Source organism: Antennarius striatus, chromosome 11 (genome assembly GCF_040054535.1).
Source record: "Antennarius striatus isolate MH-2024 chromosome 11, ASM4005453v1, whole genome shotgun sequence".
NCBI lineage: Eukaryota > Metazoa > Chordata > Actinopteri > Lophiiformes > Antennariidae > Antennarius > Antennarius striatus.
The window spans coordinates 16,142,378-16,164,733 of record NC_090786.1 but is presented as its reverse complement, the minus strand read 5'-3'; the positions used below and the strand labels follow the sequence as shown (position 1 = coordinate 16,164,733).

The window sequence follows — 22,356 nt, the reverse complement described above, 5'->3', positions numbered from 1 at the left end:
AGCATCCACTGTGTCTGGGCTGCCTGCTTGAGGCATAGGAATAAGGGTTGTTCGAAGTTAGTGTTTAAGAAACAACAGTCCAGTCATCTCTCCTTGGAAGTCTTCACATTTCAACTGTATGATTGCCCCCCACCCCCACATCTTTATGCTGTCATGCACTGGACCCCCTACAGGAACAATGTGTTTCATGCATTCTGCTATTCAAAGCAGGAACAGGAGTTAGGCCAAGCCTAGGAGTCCCTATACATATATGAGTACTACAGCTCACATGATTGTTATACTGTATAGCCTTCTGTTAGTGATTATCATTACCATTGTGTTTACTCTGAGAGAGTGTGTCCCTCTTGAGTGTCATATTAAAGTAACACCATAGTGGAATGATGGCTTCACAGCGACTACGGCAGTTTCTGTCTCCTCAGGTTCCAGCTGAGCAGCTTTATAAGGCGAAAACTATGGTGAAACTTGATCCACAGGCTGAACGTCTGTCTAACGATGAAAGATGACTCAGATGAAGGCCTGCACACAAAAGAAGGCTCCCGTTTCAGCAGTCAGTTGTGTTGTATCTGTGAGTCATCATGTGTGTAAAAGTAAGCAGCACTTTGCTCAGGTTTGACTTCGTATTGTTATGTGTGACTAGTGCTCTGATGAAAATGATGTTAACAGCCACATTTGCTTTGCATACATTTTTGTGGGACCGTAGGAGAGACTCTTTTCACGCTGAAGAAATTTCGCCATGCGCAAACATACATTCACCCCTTTTTGTACACCGCTCAATTCATCCACCTCTGACCTTGAGGTATGGGTATCATTAGCTTTCTAAGGCAGCTCTATATCTTTTAGATGTGAAAAAAGGATGTGTCAGCAGAGAGTATTACCTTTTTCAAAGTACAGACCCACCATTCAAATATATGTTATATTTTTACTAAGGCAACAACATTCATGAGCAGTGGAACTGACAGAACTTGATCTGGCCCTGTCTCTTTATTGTCACTACCCATAATTATGGCAGGAAATCTATGGTTTTTGATATATTATATTTCATATAGAAGCAGTTCAATCTTGGATGTAACTGCTTTGTTACTCTGGGATCATGCTAAATATACTCATTAAATTTATATGATAATTTGATACTGAGTAGCTAAGATAGATAAAACCATATTTATGTAATTTACATTAGTATCCAGAACATGAAGACACTTTGGGTTAAAAAAAAAACTATACAAATTCTATAATTAGACTTTCTATTGCTTTGTTTTAAGAACTGATTACATTAATTTAAACCCAAAGCACAGTGTAAACAACGCCATGCAAAATCTCATATCATTTAAATGCATTGTCTAAATAAATAATGATTTGGGGAAACCAAACATCCAAAGGTACACGAGTTTGCTTAAGCTCCTTTTGTTTATACTGCTGACACACCATGTGCAAATGCTGACTGTCATGGTGCAATTAAGGCTGCACTTGAAAGGTTTATGCAAACTACAACCTGGTAGTATTGGGCACCATGAAGATTCGCTCTGTGAATTGATGCTGCTTTAAGGCCTTGAGCAAACCCTCGTCCATGGCTGAGAATTTGCATTTAAATTGTCTCGCCCCAACAGCCTGATGTGTTGCACCTGAAGAAGTGCAGAAAGAATTGGGATAACTTCTGGAGCAATAGCATGTTACTATTGTTTTTTTTTACACGAATAGAAGACAAAAAAATTCAATAAAAATGTCAATAAAAATGTGTTTACTTTTTGTCTTTTCTAAATTACCTGTATTTCATTCTCTAAAACATAATTCATAACATGGAGCCGTATTGAGAACGGTTTACTGTGAAAGTTACAAAAGGTGTTTGCTCTTGTATATTAACAATTCAAGAGTGTATCTTATCTGGTTTCTTGTCTAATGCAGGTGTGGCAGGTGGGGTTACATGACAGGTTGGTCAAACATTAAACCTGTGTCATACCACTGAAAGGAGTGTCCCTGATATTGATTGATTTAATGATGCCATTAGCAGACCTATTGGCAATATTTGCAGTGGTTGAGTGATTCTGGAGAAAACAAACTCCATATACTACACTTCCTTGCCCTTTGCACATCAGAAAGCAGCCCATGCTGTTTAAAAGTCACTGAGGATCAGTTCAATTAGATTTTATTCTGTAGGCGTGTCCTCTGGGACATGGTCACCAGAGAGCCTGAAGGACAAACTAATATTAGACGCAGTTCAAGGGGACTAGATGGTGGGGCCAGCGTGTCTGCCCCAAGTACAGCCCAACCAGTAATGTCGTTTTGTTTGGAGAATATCTCATACGCTATAAATTCTAGCAGTACCAAACTTTACATATATAAAAAACATCTTACATGTTAGTGCTTTTTGACATTTTGAATTCACTACTTGTTATCATTTTGTTGTTTTCATTGAAATATAGCACAAGTGTGAAGGGTGGCCCATATCTGACTAACAATATATTTTAGCACCACCAAACTTTACACACTTATTAATCAAAATATGTAGATAATTCTCAATTTACACTAGCTTGATTGTGTGTGGTATCCATGGAAACATTAATTTGTTATTATTGGGCTCAGCATTACTGAAGGTTGAATTTAAAGCAAATGGATTTCTGGTAAAATTTGTAAATGTTTCCCATCTCATCCAACAGCCTTCTGTCTTAAACATCTGTAACAGCTTGTGATAGAACTTTGACTCTCAACATGGTGCCAACTTCACATACATTTAAACATTTAAAACTCGATCCCCTGACAACTAGATCTGAAGAATCCTCTTGAAGGAGAGGTGAAATCCTTTGAAACCCCTAAACAGAAATCCAGTTTGTTCAGATTGAACCCTAAAAGACAAATGACCGTAAACAAGTCCATCTGATTCTTTGTTTGCTTTTCTTGAATTACTTCAACCTGGATAACCGAGGACCTATACAGAACCTAACCTATAAGAAAGACACTATGCCACATGTGTCAAACTCGTGGCCCAGGAGCCAAATGTGGCCCGCCACATCATTTTATGTGGCCCTTGAGATCATAAAAGGTCAGAGTGTCTAAAAATAAATAGGTCAAAAATCAAATTTCCCAAAATGCAGTAATGAAGCCTAATGAAAGAAAATTGTGCAACTGATATATGTGAACAGGTAATTAATTCAAAGTTATTTAACATCAGGGAGTAGTTCCATTTATTTTACATTGTGTTACATTTAGTTACATTTATATGTTACATCTGGCCCTTTGAGGACAGCCATTATGCTGATGTGGCCCTCGGTGAAAATGAATTTGACACCCCTGCTCTACACCAACACCTGTGTTGGGGGGGAAACTCATTTTAGAGAGTGAATTTATATCTGTACTATTAATTCAGTCAAGCCTAAAATCAAACTAATACACCTGAAACCAGAGTTCAAGGTTCCTTCACTGTAAAAGACAAACTTTTTAAAAAATCTGAATCATCCGGATTTTTATGTGGATTGGCATTAGATCGGACTATGCCCCCCCACAACCCTTAAATAATTTGCCTGACAAATAGGAAAAGCAAATCTTGTAGTCACCACATTTTAATTGGATGTATTCTGCACCAAGATCCACCCTCACACAAAGTTGAATGGAAATCCGTTGTGTCGTTTTTAGGTAATCCTGTTGACAATCTAACCAACAAAAACACAGTCCCGGTAAATGGTAATCCCCTTGACGGAGGTTAGGATTGGGAGATTAGGTCCCATCACCGCGCTGCGTTCACGGACACATTTGTCCACACTTGTAATACATTTGTAACGCGATGGTCCCCCCTTGGCCACCGGTGGTGGAGGAACCGAACGACGCGTAATGAGGAACGACGTGGAGGCTGTGCGTATTTTATCAACTCGCCAGCACGAAAAAGTGTGTCTTGTTTGGCATCCTGGTGCGACACTGGGCATGTGTGTGAACGCGTAGTCCAGCCCCGCAACCCGCCCACCCTGCCTCTCCCCTTCCCTTCGGTGCGTCTCGGTCCGCCCGCAGCAGTCTCCTTCCCGGCGCGGTTCCACTACAGAGATGGCTGCGAAAGTGTGCAGATCGGTGCTCCTGTTGTCCCGGAGCAGCGGAGCGGTGGCCGGCAGCCTCCCCGCACTTGTTGTCTCTTCACAGCGACACCATCAGCACCTCAGACCGGTGAGTCCCGGGGAACGATTACGCGCGGGGGGAGCGGGGTAGCGCCGGACGGGCAAGGCAGGACCGGAGAAGCGGCGGCGCTGCCGTGGCTGGACTGGCTAAGGAAGTAAAGCTAACTAGCTTCCAGATTTTCCCGTTGATCTCGTTTCTTTCATTACGCCTCACGGAAAGGTGAGGATTAAGACGGGATCCTAAACCCCGAGTGAATATTCTAATCCACGGCGGGACGTGGAGCTCTGGCCGAAGGCAATGCAGTTTTTTTTGGAGCGCTTGCCGGATCCGATTAACACCCCGCCGACGCTGCCCCGCCGCTAGCCTTCACACACTTTTCTCTCCTTTCATAAAATGCTTCATATTTATTGTTTTTCCCACGCATGTTTTAACTTTGCAGAAATATTTGATCTTTTCTGGTTGTTGTGTGTTATTTTGAACGCGATTCCTTTGGAGGCGATGGGTTATTCCTGCAGCAGATGTTAAGGTTGGCCGAGAATGGGTGTCTTATTTTTTTTTTTTTGGTACTGTTGCAATAAGGGTGTTTGGTGTGAACATGTTTCCTGTTTGGAGGTTTTGTGGACAGGCTATGACCGATGCTTCCCCTCTTCCTTCTGCTCCTACAAGGTTGTGGGAACTGCAGCGTTTGTGTGTGATGGTGCAGCAGCAGAAACTCAGAATAATGAATGTCTGCCCATGCAGAGCCAGAGGAAAACTACACTTGTGTGTGTGTGTGTGTGTGTGTGTGTGTGTGTGTGTGTGTGTGTGTGTGTGTATGTGAGAGAGAGACACATTCACTATTAACACACAGACTCAGAAACATGGAAGCCCACACTTGGATGATGTCAGACTCTCCAGCCAGCCTGCTGTTCCTCCCCTCCCTGTTGGTGCTTCCCCCATTCAGCTGGGAGCTCCTGGGTTTTTCTTGCAAGTCAGTGCAGGTCCTCTGTATGCGGTGGCCGTAGCATTAGATGCAGCCACAAGAATGCTCTCAATGACAGGAAGGTGACTGCGTTTAGAGAACTGTCACTATAATGCAGTAGTTGCACATCTCTTCCTCCCCGTGTGACCCTCTGGCCAGGTGGAAGAATAAGGAAGTCACTGCAGCCCCAGGGGGAAGGGACCCTTTCAGTGTCGCTGGGAGTAACGGCGTAATAATGCTTGAGTTCTCCTTTGACAGGGGACTGACACTGTGTCGGTGCTTCCACCTGCTTCCTTCAGCTTCACACAAGCTCAAACCGCTGGCCTTGGGAAATGAAGCTCACCTTCCTGTGAAATGGGCTGACCTGGAGATTGAGTAATGCTAGCCGCTGGAGTAGACTCACTTGTTCCACATTGGCCCTCTGTTCTATCACCCACTGAGAACTATTAAAATAAAGCACTTCAACCCCCATGGAGAGCTAATATTCCCCCCCCTCCTCGAAAACTCAGGGGTTATTCTGAACTGGGTGGCTGGGGCATCATGCCCTTTTGCCAAAATAAAAGATTGGGACTTACAGTATATGGGATACATGATGCGTTTATGTAACATGTAGCCGTATCAAAGTAATGCCAGGAAGCAATATGCAAAAGGTATAACTAATGAAAACATTTAAAATGTAAAAATAGGACATCAGACGGCCTTAAACAACTTCATTTCATGTCGCCTCCATGTCTTGTTGTTGGCTCTCAAAAAGTGTCCGATTTCATAATTGGAATTTTATTAGATTAAAAATCTGAAATATATATTGAGATATTACGTCAATTCTTAAAACATTGAAATTTTAATCTAAACCTGTTTCATGTATGCTTATTTAAATTCTTCCTTTGTGCTACTAAATGAGTTTCATCATTTCCCAGTGTAACAAGTTGTTGTGTACACACAGTTGTTTTGTTTGTTCATTTGTTTAATCATTCATTCATTTGTTCATTTATGTATTTGTTCATTCCTTCGTTCATTCATCCATCTTCTTGAAGACGAGATGACTGAAATCGTCTCGTCATCAGCTGCTTATCCGACATGTGGGTTTGTGGGTGTTTCTGGAGCCTATCCCAGCTGACTGCTAGAGGTGTCATCCTGGATGAGCTCATCTCATGGTCACACATAGACACCCACTCACACTCACATTCACAACTATCCACAATTTTGGAGTGACCATTTCACCTAAGTGGCATGTTTTTGGAGGCTGGTGGAAGCCGGAGAACCCAGACAGAACCCATGCAGATACGGGGAGAACATTGAAACTCCGCATGGAAACCCAGAGCCTTCTTGCTGTGAGTCAACAGCACGACCCACTGCACCACTGTGTTACCCACACATGTGAAGTGTGGCTTATGTTTTGTGTATAATGTCCTTATAAAGGTCTTAAAAGGCTTTAATTCTTAAATTAAACCTGCAGAGAGCCTGTGTGCTCCGATCGGCGGTGCTGTCCTGTTTCTTATATTTTCACACGACTTAAAATAGACGGAAACCAATGAAATTCCAGAGCAGAAGTTTGCAGATGTCACAAAGCTGATAACGGTGGAATGGAAAGCAAGATCTGGACCGTCAAGCAAGAATAAAAGAGAAACAATAATTCTCTGAGGCAGCATGCTCTATTTTTCTTTAAAAATTTGCGCTCATGCTTAATTTTTCCTGAAACACCCAGAAATAAATTGACCTTATCAAACCTTGGGTGATATGACAGAGTGACTCCCAGCTGACTGGATTTTGCCAGAGTTAGCTTTAATGTATTTTCATTGTATTTCAGTTTGCTCAGTTTGTCATTTTGTTAGCCTGTCATATTGTGTCTTGGTCCATCGAAGCATTGCTGCTTCAGCTGACAGGCCCATGTTTCAGTGTGACAGCCAAGCTTCTCCCCTCAATCCCTAAATGCAGAATTGGAACTGGTATCTATGAAGCTGCCAAAAGAAGCGTTCTTATGAAAGGTTCTTAAGCAGGTAGCGCTGGGATCCGCTCCTCAGAAGATGAGAAAATGCCATCTGGAGTGCGGGTTGAATGACATCCATGGCTGTGGTGCAGAATAATGGGTAACAAGCACCCGATTACTATTGAGTCAGCTGTTTTATAAAATACTGCTGTCATGAAGGGTGATGGGATTTGAGTCCATGCAAGGCATCAGCCGTCGTAAGAAGGGTGATAAATGACAGGTGGAGGGGTTTTCTATGGTATGAGATGGTTCCACATCAAGTTAATAGTCCCACATGGATCTAAAACAAAAGGCTTCATTGTGAGAAATCAAATAAAAATCAAATAGCTTATCTCTGGATTGCTGCCATGATTTGGTTGAATGAAAATCTTCACAGACAAATAATGGTTTCCTTATTTGCATTTTAAGTCAACTTGCTCATTAAAGCTGTGGTGTTTGTGACCAAGGGGTCGAGACTCACTCCTTTTAATCCAATCAGTGTAGGAGTAAACTAATTTATCCCTGCCTCCTTACAGGGCTGCTGAAGTTATCCGGATTAGTGTGATAACGGAGTGGCTGTCAGCTTGTAGTGGTGGTCTGTTAAAAAGGTGATAAGATGGCTGAATGATACCTGTCCTCAAAGTCACTTTCATTAATGGAATTTTGCCTTTTGTAGACAAAGCAGTGTGTTGTTCCATAAATTACATGTGGGATTGAGAGAGGAAGTATTGTGTAAAGGACCATACATGAATGATGAATGGACTGTCACATTTAGCTGTCATTTGTGTGTTAAAATAATTGATTTAATTTGTCATTGAGGAATCCGATGATTGACAGATGTGTGGTCATTTCATGTGTTGAAAAGATGGCATTTTTATTCTAAAGCGTTTGAAGCCTTATGACATCAGAGGTGTCAGAACGACATCCTGTCTGTTTTCATATCAGGTCTCTCCTGGAGAGGAATCGTCATCAGTCAATACCGCTCTACTGTTCCTTCTTGTCATTGATATTCGATTACTATCGGTACACTCAGACAATTTAAATGGGCAGGAATTTTGAGAGGTTTTGTTATTGGATGAGAAAATTGATCTTTTTGTTTTCTGCAGCAGGGTTTTCATTCGTTTTTGCAGGGTAATCTGAGGCAAAGAGATATGATAGAATTTCAACCAGTCAAGGGTATGGTTGACACGCATCTCTTTACATACACATTACACTATAGCTAACAAGTAAAGTGTAATTTGTACCTGAATACAGTGACAGTATGACTGCAAGAGCATCAGTTCATTTATGTCTTGTTTAGGGATTTTAGACTGATAAATAGAAGGAACTGCAGATTTTTTTCACAATAATCATTCAGTAATTATTCATTACATCTCAATGTTTTATGTATGATTTTAACACAATCATGAAACCCCAACATGAGGGTGATATCCAGCGATTTGGGATGTATGCACTATGACATAATCATCAAAAAAGGAATGTGGCATCGGGGACTCTCCACAACACCCTCTGATCAAGTCAGAATTTGTTTTCACATCACTCCTAACCTGGTCTAACATTGTCCAATAGGATGACAGAGTGAACACTAAACCACCAAAGACCTCTATGTATAGAGAGCAAATATTCAAAATTTGCAATACACTCATTTCCTCCATTTCTCTTTTAACATCATCCACAGTGTCCCCTTGGTGACACCTGGGAATGTGTCATCAATCACTTCCTTCTTCTCTCAGCAGAAAAACAAGGTGTAACAAAGAGCATCTCCACAGTCGTGATTGACTAGTGTCACCTCACTTGGTGTGAACAAGTCATTGTAGTTTTGCCAGTGTTTCCAGCCAAAAATGTGACAAAGAATTTATGACACTGTCATCAACTAGCCTGACCTGGGGAATCAGAGAAGACTCTGGTGGAAGACCCAAATATCATTCAGTCTGAGCCCAGCTTAAAACAGATCCATGTCTGTCCTGCAAAGTTGAACAACCAAAAATTTCAGTCCACGGCTGACTGCCCTTTTCTTTAGTGTTTGAATTCATGGACCTAAGGCTATGGAGCAATGAAAAGGAGATACAGGAGAGACAACCAGCCTTTGCTGGACAGGCACTACAGACTCTTTGCTTAAGTAACAAGTTTCCATTTAAGCCTCGATATGGAATGACTGCAGGTCTTGTGATGTAGAAAAACACATAATAAAATAAAATACAAGCACAACTCGGGCGGCACGGTGGCGCAGTGGTTAGCGCTGCCGCCTCACAACACGGCGGACCCGGGTTCGAGTCCCGCTCTGTGCGGAGTCCGCATACTCTCCCCGTGTCTGCGTGGGTTCTCTCTGGGTTCTCCGGCTTCCTCCCACCTCCAAAAGCATGCGCTTCAGGTTGATTGGCCGGTCCCAAATTGACCATAGGAGTGAGTGTGTGTGTGACTGATTGTTTGTTTCTATGTGGCTCCGCGGTGCACTGGTGTCGTGCCCGGAGTGTCCCCCGCCTCACGCCCTGAGACTGCCGGGATAGGCGCCGGCTCCCCCGCGACCTGCATTTGCGGATTAAGCGGGTTAGAAGGTGAATGAATGAATGAACAAGCACAACTCGGCTTACGTCATTTTGATTTAAGTCGTTCTCGATTATACGTAGGTTTTCCTAAAAAGACACGCAAAATTACAAATCAGTTTACGCCATTTTACTCAACTTTACACCTGTCCACAACAAATACTGGGATTGTAAAATCACTAGAAAACCGTTAACAGCACATATCATGTTACTGTACATTAAATAGGAAGAAAAACATATAATAGCATTGCAGCAGAAAGGAACTACACTAGTCAGATATCACGGCACATGTTTGTTTGTATCTGACAATCCACAGCCGTCTACGTCTGTGTTGTAAACCACCAAGTTGACTGTCTTTATTGATAAATTTAAAATAAAGTCTTTTTATTTTTGTTTACTATAGCAAAATAGTAATTGCTGTATTTGTTTTATAACCTTAATGATGACGTAGGATGTGGTATGGAGGAGGTGAGTATTGGAGACGCGGAACGCAGTGTTGCTGCTCAGCAGGGTTGGTGCCTTTACTGTAGTTGAATATGACGGCGCACTGTTGTTCGTATCGAGAGGTCGGATGTTTGTATCTTGAGGACTACCTGTACTTGTATTACTGGGGCTCAGGAGGGGTGGAATCACGTTCAGATAAATCTCTTTTCATGAATGAAGTTCCTTTTAAAAATTGTTATGGTATCATTTGCATGCAGGAAGAAGTTTCAGGCTGAAAGATGAACTCACTCTAATTTTGATTGCAGACGACATTCCTGTCATGCAGTGGATGGTAAAACTCAGTTAATTTAGACATGCCTTGCATGCAGATTTTCACGTTTAGTATATAAGTGTCTGTCAAATGAAGCCCTAGTCTGCTGTCAGCTATTCTCATGTTAATTGGTGTCAGTTTGGTGAGGTTATAGTCAGGTTAGTGAGGGATGGCTGGGGAAGGACAGAAGGGCTAATATGTGCGCTTTAATATTTGTGTTGTTTTTTTGAATTTAAAATCATTTTATATTTTCAATTTTTAATAACTGTTATACATCTCAGATATTCACATTGTGCAGGAGTTCCTCATTATGATGTAGTCAATCTTTTGATCAGCGCAGGAGGAGCACAAGATAATGAAAGATTATCATTGCTGAGCTGAATGAATACAACAAAAGTCTAATAAGAAGCAGCAAAACTAGTTTTGTGAGTGATAAAGTATATGCTAGCTGCATAGGATTTTAATTGGCATTTACTGGCTAGTTGAAACAAAATATTTTTTTGGCGGCAATCGTATTGTTTTTGCATTTGCAAAATTTCTTATACTGTACTTGACTCAAACTTTGAAACTATGCTGGTCTCATCTTTACCTTTGATGTATGTTTAACTGTCTCATCATCAAACAAAATTTCACGTATGTGTTATCTTGTTGGTGCAGTGGTAAAATGTTAGTGGCTTTGGTGGTCATGGGTCTGTCTGAGCTCAAGTGGGGTCCCCCTTAGGGGAACTTAGCCAGAATAATCTGTAAAGTCAGCTGCCACCCAGTAGCTGGACAGCTGACCTGGTGGGGGCTCTGCTCTAAAACTAAGGGAGTACTATTTGTTCAGCTGCATCCCTATTTTACACATTTATTTGTTACAATCGCCATCACTGTTTCCAATTTAATCTGTTTGACAGGTCTGTGATGTGAGTATTCTAACTTCGGTCCTGAAATAGTTATTTAATGAACAAGCAGCCTTTCATATAAGGCCAGCAATTCCAGAGCTTAACAACATTTCAACATCTCATTATTCTGCCTTTGCTGGGTACTGTGTTGTAATAATCACATTATAACATCTCAAGCCACTTCCCAGGTGTTTGCTTCAAATGCTTCTGCTGTTCTGGTGCCTCTCTTAGGACAACAGCCTCTATTGCAGGTATTTTTATGCACATCCCATGAACAGCTTTGTAGTTGGTCTCAGTATAGGGGCATAGGGACAGAATTTCTTTCTGTCTCTCCTTCATTGGGTCTGCTAGACCACCAGGCATATGCTAGCGTTTGTCCCGTCTCCCCCGTGCTTTCTGCTACTGATTTCCTCCAGTCCGCTGACTCGTATTCTTCAGAACAGCTATCTTTCTCATTGGCTCACCAGCTGTCCTCCTTCAGGTCAAAAGAACTCCTGGAAGGTGGAATGTTTCGTTAGATGCTCCTGAAGTGTCCTCATACTTGTTTGTCCAGTGCAGTTGTAATTTTAATGCTTCAGCTCCTTGCTAGATTGGGTAACCACATGCTCTTGTAATCTAACATTTATTATAGAGCCTATTGTGATGGAGCTTCTCCTCATGAATACTCAAAGGGTGATTTCACCCTTGAAGTGGTAGATGACTGGTGATCCTCTGTTGTTGGCGTAGACTAATTAGCTGCCTCCTATGTTTCTGTGTGTCTCCAGTCAAGCCTGAAAAGGACATTAAACTAGGCCAACGTTTGTAAGGTGATGATGGATGGAGGTAATGCTCAGTCACCTCTTGTCTTGGGGATGTCAGGTTGGGGTTGTCCTCTTCCAGGAGTAAAGGTGAAGTTGCTGCTACAACCCATGAAAGTCAGCCCAGCCTTTAAGCTATTAGGCTCTGGATGGATCTCTATTGTAATCTTTGTCTATACCACCTTTAGGTGAGCACATGAATTACACCTGGCAGCTTTGGCTTATGAGAGTCAGCCGTGCGTAAAACTATCAGAAGACATTTTTACTTAGAGATGATGAAACAGTAACATAATGAACACCACTTATGTTTAGTACAGTGTAACAACAACAGAACGTTTCTCCAGCGTAATCTTGAGTGTTGGTGTTGAGCGAAGCAAACAACACTCTGACATTATCACCTGATACATACCAGTATTAATCTTCTCTTTCTCTTTTAAAGATCTTCTTCTTCTTCTCCTTTCAGCTTTTCCCTTCAGGGGTCACCACAGCGAATCGGTTGCCTCCATCTAACCATGTCTTCTGCATCCTCTTCTGTCACACCATCTACCTTCATGTCCTCTTTCACTACATCCATAAACCTCCTTTTTGGTCTTCCTCTAGGCCTCCTGCCTGGCAGTTCAAAAGCATCCTTCTACCAATATATTCACTATCTCCAGGTGATCTTCAGGTTTCTCTTTTAAAGCTGTGGGAATTGAAAAGATGCCTGATAAATTTTTAGTTGTCATGTGTAGGTCCATGTTAAAGGAACAGGAAAATCAAATTGAGCCAGATGTATTATTTCAAGTACATAATTAAACAAGTTTTGGTGGCATTATTATTTTTTTATGATCAATGGGGACCTTAGCCAAGCAAAATATATCATAAGTCACGATGCGCTCCCTCACAGCAGAAGTGACGGAATCGTAGCCAACATAACAAGCCAACATTATACTTATTTATCAAGAAATCATCTCAAATAATGTCATTTTGAAGAAAGATAAATTCCTCTCTTTGTACCTAACTTCTGTGGTGTGGGAACATCCATTCACCTCACAGGTGACCATGATTTTATCAGATGTATCATTTCATTGATTGTATTGTGCTGTAATGGCTGCCCTGACTGATGAAGCGACGGGTGTCATCGTTGACATATGACCCCACGTGATAGAACTGCTGTAGCACAGATTTTAAGGTGTCTTGACACCAGGGATGATGCCAGACATTAGGAAAAAAAATTATTTATTTTTTCATAATAATAAACAAAATATATATTACTTTTCTATGAGTTTTTTAAATCTCTTAACAGAGATAAACCAATAGAACTATAAAACAAATTAAAATTTTAGTTAAGTTTCTTAGTCATTTCATGGTTTTAATATTTAAAAATCAACAATACATATTTTTGTACATTTGAGAAATAATCCCCCTAAAGATTTTGCTGCTTCCAGTCCGTCTGTGAAGAAGGAAGAGGAGTTCTGTGGGGAAAACAATCAAGAGGTCAGTTTGAGAGAACTGAGACTCGGTAACATGTGATGTTGAACATGTGATAACTCTATTTAATCTTCCAAATGAAGCTCCTAACTGACTGTGGACTGTCTGCTATGCAGACAAAATGTAGTCGTCACAGGAATATCATAGGTTGTTTACGTCGTTTTCTTCACTTGTGCGGATGTTGGACGAGGCTGTGAGGTTTCAGCGGATACTTTAGGTGTGCGTCAGATGCGGAGGCGGAATCTTTCACTGTTGCTGATGAAGTTGTGGACTGGGTTGGTCATCACTGCTTAGCTGTTCTCTATGGAGAAACACATTAATGAGCGCCAACTATAAAGCAAGATGCTACAATGCAAGTGTGCAAAAATAACAATCCAAAGCTAAGACTGCACTCGAGTTGAAGAACGGAAAGACTAAATTCATGTGGGCCATGTTCACTTTAACGTTTATGCTCAATGTTTGTTTGTTTTTTGCCATTTTGGTTAATTGTTTAATACAAATGCCAATTCTTAATATCTTGTATTTTTATGTTTCTGTATGCCATATAAATTAATTATTATATTTCTATTTTAGTCTTTTTAAGGTTGAAATTAACCAAAAGTACTCCTAGCAGGCTTTTATTGTTTTACTTAGAAGAGTGAGAATCATAGTTTACAAGGAAATGTCTGTTTTACTGTATGAGAGTAAAATTTAGTTTTAAAATCTATGATGTTCGAGTCAGTAAACAAAAAAAAAGTAAGTAAACATTTAAATGTTTTACAAGCCGATAGCGAGAGAGTTGTACATACAACATGTCAGCGAATGTGTAACATGCATTGGGCAGTTATTCGTACAGTTTGACATTTGAAGGTTTGACATAACAAAAAAACAAAGTTCACTCCTCTTTTACTTAGTAGATGATGTCTTTAAGTGGACTTTGCCATTGTTGTTCTGTTTCTCCATTCTGAAGACATTTCCTGTTGCTTTTCCTCGATTACCTTCTCTTAAAGTCTTTTTAGGTTTCATGTATGATAAGCCATGAAATTCCATTTAGTCTAACTCTTTTCAGCTTGTTGTTGTGTTGATGCTGTATGTAGTTTGTATTGAGACCAACTTGGGCTCAAAAAATATTTTTTTTGGAAATAATTTATTGCCATCTTAGTGTATGTAAAACATTTTCCATTTGGAAAGGGGTGAAGTAAAATGGAGGAGCAAAAGAATCTGAATCACTATCATTCACTGGGCTTGCGCTAGCCATTCGCCACTTCACCAAAGGCGAAGTAAATTCCAGGTTGGCTACAAGGTTTTTAGACTGTGTAGCCACAGTGGCGTTCTTATTTTTACGTAAAAAAGGCTAAAACTTAAAACTTCGTCGCTCGCCATTACCGCTAGCAAGTGGCGCTAGCGCCGCTATTTCCGCATGCCGACGGAAATAGCCGAAGTGACCCAAACGCTCCCGATCATTAAATATGCACTCGGGTCATGACCTCCTCTCGTCCGATGAAAAACAAAATATTGTTTTTTTACAAGCTGAACCTGCGAATTTGTGTACAGCAAGGCGAGGACGATCGAGCAAAAGAATCCAGTGTTTTATAGTAGAGTTTGTGTTAAAGTCCTCATTAATAAACATTAATAAACAAATGGTGAATGCTGAGAGGGGGTAGGAGTGGTGACAGACCGATCAGAAGGTAAATGAAAGATATCATCAATACTTGTTTGTAGTCTTAGACTTTTGTTCCCTATGACCGGCAGGAATAACCAGCGATGCATATAAATATGTATTCACCTCGCTTGCTATTTTTCATGCCTTTTTAAATTGAAATGAAAATACTTGTTGTTGAATTAAAAAAAACAAAAAAAAAAAACTATGGCATACCAATGGTGTTGGTGGTGGTCAAAGTTAAAATGTCTTCTAGTCCAAGTAAAACTTACAAGTAAACATTGAGTAATATTTTGTATGACTGTATCTTCACATAGTGAATGCAAGTTTTCAATTGTTGAATCTCACATTTATACCTGGATAAAGTAGGATAGAAATAAAGATAGTTAAGCTTGAACTGTTGACTTTAGTGTATTTTTGTAGGTAAACTGAACAGAAGATTTAATCCTCAGAATGCACCAGAATACAGGAAAACAACCCCATTTTCTAAAACATTTCCCGGGGGAGGCCCCCGGGAATCCCCCAGGGGGGGGTGTCCCCCCCATGCCCCCCACAACGAGCATTGGTCATCCGCACACTGTGCCACTGTCTTTGACACAGAATGTGGCTTTTTGTGGCTTGCTCAATTCTTTTTTCTTTATACTAGCTCGTAGTGCAAGCCCAGATTCATGAAGGTAAATATGCTCTTAGCTTACCTGCGTGCGGTCAGGTATGTATTGGTACGCTATTGTCTGCCTTTTTGTTTCGTGTCAGGATGATTTTACCTCCTGCTGAAAACTGATTCAATCTGTTTTGCTCAATGTTGTTTAGAGTTCATTGTAGAGTGGATTTTTACTCTCAGAATATCAGAGTTTTCCAATAAGCAGCTAATAAGCATGAGAAGGAGGTTGGCCTTTCCCTCAGGATGTATTGATTGTTTGTACAAGCTCATGGTAAATGAATACAAGGGACTGATTGTGGTGGATGCTGGCTTAATGCAGGGACATCGCAAGAGGTTAGTGACAATTAAACGTCTTATGAATAGGTGTATTACTTTCAACTATTAACTTATGTGGATGGTCAGCACGGAGGCGCAGTGGGGAGCGCTATTGCCTCACAGCAGGAAGGTCTTTGGTTTGATTTCATTTTCTACTTGTGTCTGCATGGGTTCCCTTCAGATTCTCTGGTTTCCTCCCGCCACCAATAACACCCAACATAGCAAATAGTAATTGTCTCACCTTCAAGAAAATGAACAAATGAATGAATGAAACTGTGTGCATTTCACATTTAAACATACCTAAGCTGCTGGTGAAGTAGACACATCAACCGGGCAAATAACCCTTCAGTTTCTGATCTTGTTTCTTTTCATGGTCCGCTTCTTAATAGAGTTGACATCAGCATAACATTGAATCTGACTGATTCTTGAGCTACAAATGTGTAATGACAAGCAGAAGACGGTCATATAGCAGGACAGTGAAAGTATGAGAATGTACTCAATGGTGAAGCAGCGGATTGGAAATTGGTAGCTTTGTGTATGAGTGTGTCTTGTTTTTAATGGCTGGGAAGTTGTGTGCAGGAATCAAGGGATTGTGCGATGGGATTCCCTCGGCCTCAGGCTCACCTCTTTCACTGAAGACGAACTGGGTGAGAAAGGCTGCTTCTCATTATAGCTCTCCCATCTCACTGTCAGCAGCACTGTGAGGATTATTGCATCTGTCTAACCACAGAATTCAGTTCTCCTCTAATTTGGAGTCATGGTTGTGAAGACCATTAACCTGTTTCTAACTAAATCAACTACAGGGACTCACTCAAGTGCTAAATCTCAAGTGCTAAATGTCTGCAGCAACAAGCGACAGTTTTTGAGAAGCATACATGTAAATGAGTTCTGTCACGTATGACAGTAAAACAGCTGCTCAAACAACTGTTTTGAGTGTAAATGCTCTGTTAATTATTTATGTATGCATGCAAGTTACTTAGAAACTATCCTGAAGGAATAAGTAATACATTACCGGGCATTTACACACACAATTATGCTCCATTAGGTTATGGTTAAACCAAAATAGAATACAGCATTTACTGAAAGGGAAATAATGTACAGATCACTAAGCGGTTCATTTTCAGTTGGGACAAACACACTCATAGGCTCAAGACTAGTCCAACTCTTCCTGCTGATCGATGCTCTGAGTTAATGCAGGAGTGCTTGACATTTGTGTCTTATTTTTTTTCTCCAAGTAATTTTAGGAAAACCAGGCCACCGTCTCCTCTGATAAAGCTGGTTGATCTAGTTGTGAAGGAGTGACGTGGCCGCTCCGCAGGAGGGAAATCATTTTATCTGCATGCTGAAACATTCTGGTGTTAAGTTACCAGGAAAATGAGGGCTTTGCCGGTCATGGTTAAGCAGGATGTGTAGAGAGCTGTGACGTCATCTTTGTGTTGAGGTCATTGTGGCTTGTGGCTAGGGGATGGAATGGCTTCAGAGAAGTTATTTTTCCTTTGTAGCTTAGTGAGGCGTAGTGCTGTTTGTTTCTTTTCAGCATTTTATCATTTCTTTGGATCCTTTTATCCTGGATGGTTGAACTGCATTTACAACAAGCTCTTAGAAGCATGCATACACATATTAATCCTCTAAACATCATACCAAGAACAAGTGGATACTGACTTTGTCATCAAATTGTCAAATAGTAGAAAAACTAATGTAAAACTACTCTTGTGGCAACCGGGAGCAACCCAGCATATTATGTTCTTTACAATAAATTTTCTGGAAATGCAGATTAAGGTCAATTTTGTCCATCCAGAGGAGGCATGATGAACATAGTTTCATATGTTGTTACTGAAACATGTAAAAAACTTATGATGTAAAAGCATTATGATGGCTTTTACAATATGCTCATAAAAGCATTTCAGTTCTGTTGCGAAATTCTGTACATTTCCTATAATAATGCCTGTGGTCATCTTGTGTATATTATTATAACTGTATCAATGCAGTATGTATACTATGTGTTTGGACTCCTTTGATCCCGAAAACCACGTTTTATCACATATTACCATCTTGATTTCCATAAAATCAAAACAAGTCCATGTAGAAATGTAGAAGGGAATGTAGGAGTGCGATAGAAAAGTTCTGATAGCAGGTTGTTATGAGCATGTCTACTAGGATGTTCACATACAGAAGCTTCGTTCATGAGAACCCAGCACAAAAACCACATAAAAATGGCACACACCGTATCAGTGTGGTTGTGTGCTAAAACAAAGACCTGTCTCTGTGCTACCTTTCATTGTGTAGGGTGATAACATGCAGTGTTACACAAGCTAAAGAGGCCTGACAGGAAACATTCCAGCATCAAGTGTGACATTTTGCATATGTGTTGAGCAACACTTTGTAAACAATGAAATAACATGGCAACAGTAATTATTTACGTTTCTTGTTAGAACGGCGGTTGACCTTACTTCACGCTTGAAGGCCTCGCCTAACTCATGCTACAGGAGCCGTAAAATCCTAAAATCAGGTTTCATTACACCAACAATTGTGTGAAAATCCACAGATCGCTTTCTCAAATTTCAACATGCGACCACCAAAAGATTAGAAAATAATAGTGCATGGCACGCCACAGGATTTCATTATGATTCTCGCACCCAGAGGGAGCAGTGAACGCACCGCCTCAGATAATCTTTCAAGTAGATATGTAATGTAAGTGAAATGATTGATGAGGTTGCCATAGCAATCAATCTAGCTTGTAGTGTGAATACAAGAAAATTGAAAAAGGGATCGTTGATGAGTCTGTCATATCTGTCAACAGTGGTATTCCAGCTAACATAAGCCCTTAACTGTAGGGTTAGGGTGGAATCAGTCCTCTTCTCCTGTTGGATACGTATTAGCTTCTGGACTTGGCGTTGTCTCCTGGTTTGACAACATTTTTGTTTGATTTTCTTCTTCTCTGTGTGAGATAACACAAACTTCTCTGCTTCTGCTTCTCCCTGCTTTATTTTTCAAATGCAAGCCTCCTTCTTGTGTGAAATGGGCTGTCTGCTTTTTGAGTGATGCTTGTGACAACCTCATTACAGAGCCAGATGTCAAGAAGGGGATTGATCAGACTCTGAGCACATCCAGAGTGAGCCACAGAAAGAAAGACTCTGTTCGGCCTGGCGCCCAGTTTGTTTGCATTGTAATTACCCAGATTGTAACAGCACCATAGTCGACACAAGCACACACACAGGGATTCTCCATGGAGAAAATAAACACAGAGGCCACCTCTACCCGACAATGAACTCTAAGTCCCATTATTTTATTTGTAATGATTAGCTGGACCAGGGAAACGAGCTAAACATGTCACAGTTAGCTCAGTCATACCTCAGGTAGTATTTTTTGTAGTTGTTTTTGTTGCTCAGCTATGTGAAGAATCTAACAGATTTCCTGTTGAGCCAATCTCCTCTGACTACTTCACTGCTAGTGCCGAGCTCTGAGCTTGTCTATTTTAATTACCTTCTTTATCAGAGGAGAGGATCAGTGGCTGGATGTTGAGCCGATTGACTTCTCTATGCCTCTTTTGGTGGTCAAATATGGTGCAGGAGGGTGCTAGGACCAGTATTTTAATAGTTTTCTATATTCCTGGTAGGATAAGAGGTTTTGATCAAATAATCGTACTGGAAGGATATTATTCGAATGTGGAGATGCCTGGCAAATATGGCCAATGGTCATATTATTGACCGTAACAGTAGCAAGTAAAACGTTTGTGACTGACTCCACTGTCCCATGTTCTCATGTTTGAACAAGAAGACACCAGATTGCCCTCTTGTACGGTAGACAAGTCTTAATTAATGTCTTCTCGATTGCTTTCCAGTTCACAAAGTGTAAAGCTGAATGGGTAAGCGGTCTATGGGTCGCTGTGGATTATTTATTATGGAGGTGCAGGTGTTATAACATTTGAGTCAAATAATTAAACTATTTTAATCATGGCCAGAGGTTGAAACTGCAGGACCATGAATGCATCACAATGTTCTGGTAGGTACTCTTTTCATTTGTTTGTGCTCATGACCCTCAGACAATCTGAGTTCATCTGTGGCGCTCTTTGCTGTGACATGACTTTACAGTTGATGGGTATAATGAATCTACTTACTCACTGCTGACCTTGTCAAAATCAAATGAAACCTTCTCTCAGCTGATGTGACTTTGGTCGAGTTATATAATGTCTTCAGCTCCTCAGCAGGGGTGACACTGTTGTGGATAAGCCTCTTTAATGTGATGGGGGTAATTTTAATTTATATAAGTATATTATAATCTTACAATATACTTAATTTGTCTTTTTATATAAAAATCCTGCAATACTTGAATTTCATACACAAAGACAATGCAGCTATAAAAGATGATATCCGTATCTGATTGGATAAAACAAGTAGAAGATGATTCTTAACCATCGGTTAAGCCGGTTAACCCACAGCCTGCAAAAACACTATGATAATGATCATAGCTGTGCTGCTTTGTGTTTTAGATCTGATTTTAATATTCTTTGCACGTCTGGTACTATCAAATGTGGATATTTCATTTTTTAAATAAGTGTTTGAAAAAAATTACCAGTATTGGTACTTTTGATGACCTGAATGTTAATCTGATACTGGAAATGAAGTGATTCTGCTAAATATTTTGCAACACATTTGATTTAGCATCAAATGCCTTACTTCCTTATTATAAACTAAATAGAGAACTCCTATGTGGAACTCTATGAAGGCAGAGTGGTGATGAGGAGTGGCAGATACAATCCTGCCTGTGCTCAAACACACTTTGCATATGTAAATGTCTCTGACGAAATAAACCTTTAATAACTGTGAAGCTCAGATATTTTGAAATTCTTTTAAAAAATGTTTATTTAAAAAGCATGTAACACTTAACACGCTCCAGAGTCAGAGCATTGCTTCAAGGATGGCCATCCAACGGTAACAATTACCCTCCAGATACCCTACCGTGTGTGAATAAAACGTTGATGCTCAATGAAACCAAGTGTCTTTTAATGAAAGTGGACAGCCATAATTGTTGTTCTTGGTCATTGAGTTAACTCCCTGCTGCCTCAAGCTCATTATTGTTGTGCAGCTCCAATGTGGTAGTAACAAGCATGACATTCATGTTGTACTGTTAATTAACATGTGGTCAGGCAGAGCGTTTCTCATGAGGTCTGTTACTTTGAAGGCATTGAGCTTCTTTTGCTACTCATTAAATAGGCTGAGTTGGTTCTGCTGCTACATTTCTTCTTTATTCCAGCTATTTCTTGTAAGAACAATGAGTACTGTCTGTCTCTATGCAGGTTTTTTACTTCCACACCTTTTCCTTGATGGTGATTGAGGTAGAGGCTGTTGACCTTGGACACGTTTGTGGTTTCCATATCCCCATTCCACACACAGAGGTCAAAACCAAAACAGACCACATAGTCCCATGGCCTTCCAGAGAAGTTAAACGCTGACCCAGCTGCCTTCAGTCTTCACACTGCTGTCTGGCTTTGGTCTGTCTGTGTATGTGTGCATGTGTGTGTGTGTGAGAGAGTGAGAGTGTGCATACCCAGCAGGCCTGGCATCTACTTGAATCACACACGCTTCACACAACTTCTCACACATGAAACCTGGCTTGTCTCCTGAGGCTCAGCATCGGTGCTCAGATGTTTGTGAGAACATTTGTTCGAAGCCTTTGATTTGAAATGAAGTAAAAAAAGATGGCAACCATAGAGAGGTGCAGATACTAGACATTTCCATCTTCACTATGCTGTTACTCATCCTATTCCAGTTAGCTCGTGCTCTGCTATTCTATAAATAGGATTGAGGCAATGGAGAGGAGGGTTTGTTAGAGAATGCATTTCTATGGAGACAGTCGTCATTGGGTTTTGGCTGTGTGATTTGAGAGCCACGTTGGAGGATTCTTGGCTAGCTTAAGTAATAGCACATATTTACATTCCCTAGATAGTTCTCAAGATAGTGTTGCCATGGCTGTCTGGGAAGCCCAAACAGAAAGAGATTTGTCTTCTTGAACACATAACAAGCTGCTACACACCATTGTTAAGTTTATATTAATCTACTTTACGTTAATAAAACACACACGTACATACAGTACATGGTATGCAGAGCACTTTTCCCAAAGCAGACGTAGATCTTATTTTCCATAACCAGTCTCTGAATGCAGGAGTGTCTGATGCTCCCGCAACTTTATGAACGTGAATGGCTGTACTTGTGCACCATCATGTTGCCATCATGGTACTTCAACAAGGTCACATTTGCTCTATTAAGTTATT

The 22,356-nt window shown here is 40.6% G+C and overlaps 1 protein-coding gene across 2 annotated transcripts in view; it reads left to right on the top strand.

The window, feature by feature from the left end:
- The first annotated feature begins 3,944 nt into the window (after positions 1-3,944).
- The window catches only part of mcu (mitochondrial calcium uniporter), a 58,033-nt gene continuing 39,621 nt past the window's right edge, over positions 3,945-22,356 (top strand). Inside the window, exon 1 of one of the 2 annotated variants that reach the window (XM_068326832.1) lies at positions 3,945-4,143. In XM_068326832.1, coding sequence (XP_068182933.1) covers positions 4,027-4,143 — 117 coding nt within the window. In that variant the 5' untranslated portion in view covers positions 3,945-4,026. The remainder of the gene's footprint in view (positions 4,144-22,356) is intronic. The other variant, XM_068326831.1, reaches the window with a different exon arrangement.